The sequence below is a fragment of the Bactrocera tryoni genome, unplaced genomic scaffold, assembly GCF_016617805.1.
Source record: "Bactrocera tryoni isolate S06 unplaced genomic scaffold, CSIRO_BtryS06_freeze2 scaffold_11, whole genome shotgun sequence".
In the NCBI taxonomy this organism is placed as follows: Eukaryota; Metazoa; Arthropoda; class Insecta; order Diptera; family Tephritidae; genus Bactrocera; species Bactrocera tryoni.
This window is the reverse complement of record NW_024395824.1, coordinates 1450958-1460572: the sequence shown is the minus strand read 5'-3', so window position 1 is coordinate 1460572 and position 9615 is coordinate 1450958. Positions and strand designations below refer to the sequence as shown.

The 9615-nt window shown below is 36.7% G+C and overlaps 1 protein-coding gene, 1 long non-coding RNA gene and 1 pseudogene across 2 annotated transcripts; 2 read left to right on the top strand and 1 right to left on the bottom strand.

Moving 5' to 3' along the window:
- Window positions 1-212: 212 nt before the first annotated feature.
- On the top strand, window positions 213-1171 carry LOC120779616. The gene is made up of 3 exons (XR_005705683.1): window positions 213-314; window positions 402-470; window positions 529-1171. It is a non-coding gene; the product is annotated as an uncharacterized LOC120779616 (long non-coding RNA).
- Window positions 1172-2242: 1071 nt separating this feature from the next.
- LOC120779614 lies at window positions 2243-2901 on the bottom strand (annotated as a pseudogene).
- Window positions 2902-4016: 1115 nt separating this feature from the next.
- Window positions 4017-4711, top strand: LOC120779530. Its single transcript, XM_040111876.1, has 2 exons — window positions 4017-4076; window positions 4190-4711. The coding sequence occupies exons 1-2, from the start codon at window positions 4017-4019 to the stop codon at window positions 4709-4711; spliced, it is 582 nt and encodes a 193-aa protein (XP_039967810.1).
- The last annotated feature ends 4904 nt before the right edge of the window (window positions 4712-9615 follow it).

Here is a 9615-nt window from a genome sequence, read left to right as displayed (position 1 = left end):
TTTAGATTTATTTAGTTATTTTAATTGGGTAGATTAAGGACTGTGAATGGTCACTTTCTCTATACCCATGTACCATGCTGGAAAATGCATGATAGTTTGGTTAATTTTGGCGTTTCAACAAGTGAGTTTCTATTTGATAAATATTCTACTTACGAATAATTATTTTAAATATACCTATATATAAAATTCAAGGCGAGTTACTTTTTTGCAGTTGCAACTGGTTGGTGGTTATACATTTAATCAAACCGCTGTCTTTGAAATTGCATGATGAAAGAGAGGCTTTGCGATATCACCTATGACATCGAGATGGGACAGTAAGTAGCGTTGAAAACACCTATGCTTGTCACGAATAGCTTTCAACTAACAAATTTTACTAATATAATATTTTTTCTTTACTACAGATAAACGGGCGATATGAATATATGACCGGAATTGTACGAGCATATCGTGCGTGTGTGGATAAATTTGCGGTAAGTCATTGCAATGAAAAAACACAGAGAAAAAAATAAAAAATGTTCTAATTTGCAGAAATTTAAAATTCATTTTGAAGATCCGCTACAACGAAAATAGGTGGTCTTTATCGGCGGCGAAATTTTGGCTGAGGGGGCAAAAGGTCGTGATGGCTTATGGATGTGTGAAGGAAACAAGAAAATTAAGAAAACTATTACAAAATTTACAAAGACCAAACAGTAGCAGCAATTATCAAAAGCTATAGAAAGAAATTTAATGTTGTTTTAAAGTTATACTTATAGCTGCGTTTTTTGTTCTGTTTATATAACTCGTAATAATATGTATATTTACAGTAAAAATTACAAGACAATTATCTATTAATAACTTTGAAAATCTATATTGACAACCCGTATTTATAAAATTGATTATTCCTTACCATGTAGGGGAAGGTGGGGAATGGGCCAATGGGGAATCCCGGGCCAGCGCGATATTTGTTTCCCTAGTATAGGTTGACAGCTGCAACCAACTGTCATCGGCTCGTCTCATACTAAGCTCAGTTTCTATCGTGGTATAGAGGAGTAGAGAAAGTCCCATTCACAATAGAAAAAAGAGCCATTCACAGTCCTTAACCTACCCCTCAAGTGTACGCTCACAATAAAACATCATGGCCACCTCTGGTGAATAAGGGTGGCGAGAGGTCAAAACGGGTTGCAGAAAGCGAAAATGCTATAATATAAAATTATAAATTTATAGTACTAAATTTGTACATGTATAAATACTATTTTCAATTTTTGTTATAGAATGAAGTTTAATGCTGTTATCAAAAGATTTAATTATATCTTCTTGATATAAATAATTATGCTATATATTTTTAAGCGTTGTAGTTAATTTATTCATGGACAAATTGAAAATTATTTTTGATAATGAGTGTACCAAAAGAGATAACTATTGTGGAAAAATTTGGTATTACATATCATAATAATTTGTCTGAACAGTAAAACACAATTTTTTACTGTAAGATAAATCAAGAGATAATTATAATAGCCATGTTTTCTGAATTTTAAGTATACATTTTTGTAATCACAAACTACGTATACGTTTTATATGTCAGAATTTAGCTATATGCCGGCGATCAGGAATCCTACTCGTTCCCAAATGGAGTGTTTGATTATCCTAACAGATTTACCACATTGTTTTATAGTTCTAAGCTAAGTTTTTAAATAAAAAGGATTCTTAAAGAAATTATTTTTTGAATTTGCAATATCTATAAAATAAAACTCAAATTATTTCATTTTTAATAGCGGTTCATTATTAGCAAAATTACATTTATTTGTTTTTTTAAGTTTAAATATCAACTTCCACACCATTCATAATCGACCATAATTCACTAGATGTAAAGACGAATTGTAATTCGCGTAGATGCAAATGTTTCTTTTCAAATCGCTGCTTCGTCACCAACGCTGCCAACTTTCATTTGATGAGCGTTGTTTATTATTTGCGTAGTTCTTCCCGATGTTCTATCGGTTTTGGTGGAGCTGGTTCCCCCCACTCTCCCAATTCGGCATCATAATGATGCGCAGCACGATATGGTCGCAATTCCCATGGTACTTGCTCCTCCATGGAGGTCAATTGTACACCAAAATTCTTCAACCACGGTATGTCGGAGGGAACGACATCGGTAATACATTCGCGATCGACTCGTTCCGTATGTAGCTCACCAATAGGTTGTTCAGGACAGATAAGCTCAGTGAACTTGGCTTTCAATAAGAAGGTAGGATCGTAACGCATGTCTTAACGACGGTATCCCCATCATTTTTCATTTTTGCGCATAACACGATGAAACCAGTCAATTAATTCGCTCAACTGGTAACGCTTTGGTCTGCAAGGTGGGTGTTTAGCATATTAGAGAGTATGTAAATTCAATTTTGCTCAAAACCTACACAACAGCTTAATAAAGCCGACCAGCAGTATCGGTATCCTAAGCGCAATTGACAATAGCTCGTACAACATCCGAATGTGCTCACCGGAGTATTTGCTCTTCGAAAAGTTACTTCCACCTTCAAACACAAAGCTCATTGGTTTGGGACTAGCGTTTAAAGCAGACAAATAATCAAACGTTCTACACCAGCTTTTTTGCTGATTCTATAATAAAAAATAAAAATTACATGGTAAATCTTTTGAAATAAAGTTTAATTTTAGCTTACCCAGCAATGCGACGTGCGCCTTCCACAAGCACGTCATTGAATTTAAAATTTTGTCTCGAATTCACGACCAATTAAGTTCATAAATACATTTGAGTATTTCACAGCATCGCGTATCGCTTTTACATCTCTTAAATCATAAAATTGGAACAGCACCTGACCCATTACGCAGCAGTATTAACGAGGCCATGTTTAGTTATTCCGTACTTTTATTGGAATAAAATCCCAACCCGATCTGTTATTTATCATCTCAAGGGAAATTTGCACACTTCTTCCAAAATCAAATAACTAAATAAACCATCGTAAAGCATTTAACCATGAAATAAACTCAAACAAATTGTCTTGCAAAAACCTTCGTTACGATGGCAAAAATGTAAATATGGCTGTGAATGAGCATAATCTGGACCCCACTATTCGGCATGGTTGCTTATTTGTTCGTAACATTTTTCTGTGGTGAACATTTATTACTGTGGTAAGTTAAAAAGAGGCATAAATAAAAAACTTAATTTTTAATGTATTAGCTCATATTGTTCTCATATTTAAGAATATATATTAAAATAAAACGATTTTCTTTTGAAAATATATTAAACTTTTATATATAACCAATATTTTTGGGACAACTTTTCCATAAATTTTAAGAAAATAACACAATGCAACCATTTCCCGGTCAAAAGTCAGCCATCTTGATTAAAAGTCGGCCATCTTGGATTCCAATAGAAACTCAACCCCGGACTACACTTGACGTTTCTACAGTGGCACCTCTCAGCTGTGCCTTTGTTTACATAACATCAGCTGATAATGACCTTTCTCCTCCTCTACCGTGGTTTCTATATAGCACTCGAGCTGTGAACACGTGTTATAACCTCTCTGCGACAACAAAAAGAAATTCGACACTCCGAAAGTTTTTTTTCAACACTGTGTACAGTTGATTTTTTTCACATTTTCCAATAAATTCATCCAGGTAAATATGTTTATAATATTAGTTGAGCCTTTAGCCTTCGACACACAAAAGAAATTTTGCACGAATTTACATTGTGTTCATTATCCACCGCCATTTTGCAAATATGAGCGTTTGGGGAATCTCGGGCTAGTTTTTTACATTTGACATGCTAACTTCATATATTTGACGTGTATAAGTGACTTTTCGTGCAGAATTTTAACAACACAATAGTTTTTCAACATTTCCTGATAGTTTCGTGCTCCGAAACATTTTTTTTAGTCATCCGCGGTACTATCCCAAATAAGAGAAAATTGTTGATTTCGACAACATTTTGGAGGCGATCAAGTCGGTGAAAATACATCACAACAGCGTTCGACAATCTGCGACAATCTGCGACGGCACACAAAATTCCGGGGACCAACCTGATGCGTTATATTGCAGCATTTGATGGTGCGAGCATCGAAGTTATTACTGCCAATGCCGATGTAATGAAGAATTTGCTGGCTGAAAGCACGACGATGGGCACAAAACAGTGAGTTCTGCTGGTTTCTTTCTTTTTCTTTCATCGAATAATAAATAATTTTTTTTTTTATTTCAGATCTTCAACATCGAACAAGAGAAGGCGCTGATAAGCTACATTCTCCAGGCCAGCGACATCAACTATGGAATTAGTTTGATGGAGCTTCGTAAGCTCGCGTATGAATTTGCTCGGAAAGTTGGCGCGTCGTATCCGGATCCATGGAACGACAATCAACAGGCGAGTAAGGATTGGCAGTTGGCGTTCATGAAACGCCACAAAAATTTGTCACTGCGAACACCAGAGCAAGTAAGCCAGAGCCGTGCGAAGCGATTCAACAAAGAGAACGTCGATGCATTCTTTGCCAACCTTTCATCCGTTCTCGGTAAGACGCCGTTTGAACCTCACCGAATATGGAACATGGATGAAACCGGGTGCCCGACCGTGCCAACCAGACCTGTCAAAACCATCGCGCGCAAAGGACAAAAGCAGGTCGGCTCATCAACATCTGCCGAAAAAGGCACCAATGTGTCTTTGACTTTGGCCGTCAGCGCTAGTGGCCAGTCTATACCGTCATTCTTCCTCTTTCCCGAGTCAACATGAAAGAGATTTTTATGACTCATGCGAGTCATGGCACTGTTGGTGTTGCGAACGGTTCTGGTTACATGAACTCTGACGTATTCCCTCAATTTATGCGTCATTTCATCAAGCACACCGGTGCTAATGCCGATTCGCCAACCATGTTGCTGATGGACAACCACGGTTCGCATTTATCGATCGAGGCGATAGATTTGGCGTTGATCATGGCATCACGTTGCTGTCTTTTCCGCCGAAATGCACGCACAAAATGCAGCCACCGCCTAGATGTTGCGGTATTTGCACCATTTAAAGGCATGATGACCGTGAAGCATGATGCATGGAAAAAGTCCAACATTGGTGTCACTTTCGATCTGCATCATGTGCCGCTCCTTGTCGATCAGTGCCTCGATGTTATGTTAACGCCGAAAACCATCAAATCCGGCTTCCGAACAACTGGCATCTACCCATTCAACCCGCAAATTTTCACTGAAGTTGACTTTGTCGCTTCGGAACTGAGCGGCGAAAATTTGTTCGGTGACGAAGAGAAAGACGCCGACAATCAACGTCGAGTTCTTGCCTCTGGTGATGCCATTGTGACTGCTGCAACATCGTCGTTGTCTCTTGTTTCGGCTTCACAGCTCCGTGATGCATTGAAATCGGTTGGCCTGTTGAAAATTGGGCATACCTGCGCCGAAATCAAAACGTGGCCGCAAGACAATTGAGTCAAGGATTTTGACATCGCCTGAGGTTGTCGCAGATCTGCGTGACAAGGCCGAAAAGAAGCGGCAAAAATTGACGAAGGCAGCCGATGAACCAGCAGCCAAGAAGCAAAAAGACCGTGGCAAATCGAAGACGCCACGGAAGGAAGCCCGTCTCCGACCGAAACCGACATCGAAGAGCACTTCGATTTTTGCACGATTTGCAAGAAAAAGATGCCGAAGCACGAGAATCGTCAAAACACGGCATCATCATCATCATCGTTTGTGATCGAGGGGTTCACTTGAAATGTGCCGGACCGAACCCGAACACTTACACCTGCATCCACTGCGAGTCGGAATAATTTTTTTCGTCAATTCCTATTTTTCTTATCATTTATGAATCTCTCTTTCATTTCCATTGATAAATAAACGTTTTTCATCGGTAACAATCATGTTTTAATCGATTTAGACTGGCCCGACAATCCCCACCTTTTTTTCAAAATCGCAAAATCAGGTTTTTTGCGCCAATGGCTATAACTTTTAAATTTTTGTAGAATTTTATCAAACCAATGTTATCAAAAGGAAGGTTACGACTCGCACTACAAATCCATGCTTTGGAATTTTCACAAAAAATAACTTTTATGTGAATTTCTAACCGAAATCAAAACGTGGCCCAACATTCCCCACCTTCCCCTATCTTATAAATATATATACATACACATATGTACATACATATATGTTATTTATTAATTTTAACAATTAGTTTAAGTAAATGTGATTTTACAATTAAATAAAACAAAATTATATAAAAACAAGAAAAAACAGTAACTTCGGTCGCACCGAAGCTAAATACCCTTCACCGATCGTTCGGTTTGTATGGCAGCTATATGATATAGTGAGCCGATCTGAAAAATTTCTTCTGATATTATATTATTTCTATACACAATAACTCATACCAAATGTCGTGAAGATATATCGTCAAATAAGGAAGTTTCCCATGCAAGCATTTGATTCTGATCATTCAGTTTGCATGGCAGCTATGTGCTATAGTAATCCGATCTGAACAATTCCTTCGGAGATTACATTGTTGTCTAAAAAATAGTCTGTACCAAGTTTCGTGAATATATCTTGTTTAATGTGAAAGTTTTCCATAAAAGAACTTGATTCCGATCGTTCAGTTTGTAGGAGAGAAAATGACGTTTACAAAATTTCAAAACGATATCTTAAAAATTGAGTGTATAGTTCGTACATATATATGTAGACAGATATATATACTTTATAGGGTCTCCGACGCTTCCTTCTGTGTGTTACAAATTTCGTGACAAACTTAATATACTCTGTTTAGGGTATAAATACTGAATTTTATTTAAAAGAGCTAAATTTATTAGAAGTAACAAATGGGGAACAAATATAATAACACTAGCTGACCCCGAAAACGCTGTTCTGTGCGAAATTATGTGATTTGAAATGAAAAGAAAGTTGAATTTATATTGTGTTGAAAACCATTTATTTGCGATTTTCTTACATTTTTTCAATGCAACGCACCTTGATAAATAACATTTTTTGGTTTCTGTTTCGATGCGTAAATGTACATAGAAGATAGTTTTCCAACTCGTGAACACTCCACGTATAGCTGACCGTGTGAAAAACATAGCATTCCCAGATTTATACCACACACTTCTAGCGACTATCCTTGTGTCCTATTGATTGTCATCGCAAATGCAATTTCCACTGGAAACTGAATACGTTTGAACTGAAATGTCAAATCGTTTGAACTCAAAGGAATTCGTTCCATTTACAGTTTCGGTGTATGAAGATTGCGAAACATAATAATAACAGATCCAACTTTGAGAAGCAAATGATGTGGCGGCATACCAAGCCTCTCCAAATATTTTAGAAATTCTACTGAGTTATTCACGGCTTCATCTTCATTGTCAAGACGATCGATCGAATTTGACTTTGAATCTTCCAGTTTAAGTCATTAACATCGGTATTTTTGGAAGTTAAAATTGCCCGTGCCCTCAAGGAATCTTATAACATTCGTGATGAGTTCATCTTTCGCGGAAGTGAATTGACAAAAGGGAGGTGAATTGATATCATGCCACTGGAAGTATCAACCGAAATTGTACCATTTCCAATTTTTAGCGAAGGCGATGTAAAATTTCTTCGGCAATGTCACTTTTGTTTCTATCCCATAATTGACGAGGACTTGAAGGCTGATATGTCAAGATGATCATCGCGAAAAGTAACGAAAGTACGCGAAGTAGCTATCGCATCATCCATCGTTTGATTCCAGTGATTATCATGTTCCAGCAATTGTAGCAACCGAAGGTAGAAGCAACCGTCGTTTTTCGGGAGGATTGTATCAATTCGCCCTAATGTACAATAGATATCCATCATTTCCAGTTTGCGTTTTCGAAATAAAAGCACGTGGATAGGGTTTCGTGCATTTATTGTCAGGCATACAAACCGAAGTGGGATTGTGGTGTCCGCAAGGTCCATGAACCGTATTGGTTTTCACCACCTCGTATAATTCTAGGTCTATTTATGTATCTTTGGATCAGAATTTCCGCAGAAATGATTTCATCAATTTGCATCTAGCATCACCATATATACATACGTTGCTTCAAAATAAAGTTCATCAAACATGCTATTGTTTGGAGAGCCATGCTTTGACATCGTGACGATCGCTTGCTGTTTGACCGAGATTAAATAATTCCGTAATCTGTGGCCATTTTGCATTGCAAGTGAATGTAACAAACAAATCCGCCCGTCTATAATTCCGCATGTACAGGTATGACATCGCATCCTGCGAGTACTCGTGCATGGGCTTTGGGCTGCCAATGTACATATGTTGATGGCAAAAAGAACGTCGACCGATTTTAGCATGACCTCTTCGGGGCATCGCAACAAATTTCAATCTATAATTGATCACTTTGTATGAAACACACATAAGGTTTTCACTGAATAATTTTCAAAAATTTACCATTTGAAATAAAGAAAGCAAATGACAGAAATTGAACGATTCAAATAATTTGCAAATAAATCAATTGAAAAACAAAACAAAAAAATTGATAAACCAAATTTTGTATGGCAGTCACTTTTTGGAAATTTACGCTGGTAAGTTTGTTAAAAATTAACATTTTCTGATATTATTTTTAAAAACCATCCTCATTGGATTCTCTTCAAAGTGGTTCAGGTCATATTTTATTTCATGAAACGGTTTAGTCAGATAGCGAACAGAAAAAACTCAAAATTATTTTTATATATAAGATATCGAGGCAACAAATATGCTTGTTACTGATAACCAAAATAATAACACTGACAGGAATTTAATTTCCTTTTTTGAAAGTTTGCTCTTCCGCTGACATGGGCAGTTTCGAAGCGAGCTCCACGTAATGGTCGTCCTCCAAGTCACCGGTGATGCGGCTAATTGAATGGTGCGTCTTTGCCGCTATGACGCGGGATTCGCGCAATAATTTAGTCTGTGCCTGCACCTCGGCCTTTTCTGGCATCTAGAAAATTAAAATATAAAACTTAGCTTCTGTTTTAATTTGGTAATATAATACTGCGTTACTTACTTTGTCTTTTAGGGACTTTTCAGTGACAGTGAGACGGGTCTCAATGGCATTCAGCTTCTGGAATATATATGAAAAACATAAATGTATTATATGTATGTATATTTTAAAATGCTGCCTCAGAGCAGAAATGCGTATATGTATATTCGAACCATGTTCACTTTTATTCATTATGAAACACTAATGCTGTTTTTATTTTAAACAATTTTAGATATTCTGCATACGAACAGATATCTTGGACGAACAAATGAACATTCTTAGTTTTAGGCTAGGTTCTCCAGTTCAAGAATATATGTAGTTATACACGCGGGAATATTCGATATATTTGCGTTTAGAGCTGAAAATTACCACTATTTGAAGAACGTAATTTTTCGATTTAAAATAAACTTTACACTTATATTTCGCATTTTTATGTCCACTAACACTTCACTAATTCGTGTGAATTCTCTTTTTAATATTAAACTTATTGTTCAATTATATTTATTTAACATCAACTAAAGGATTGCAATATTGATCTGGATAACCTCCTCTATCTGACCATTTTATTCCTGAAATTCTAGGACGGTATTCTAAATTCGACACAATTATAATTGTAATCGCACAATTCGTTTTGATTTAGATTTTAAATTTTTTACATTTACACATGAATGTA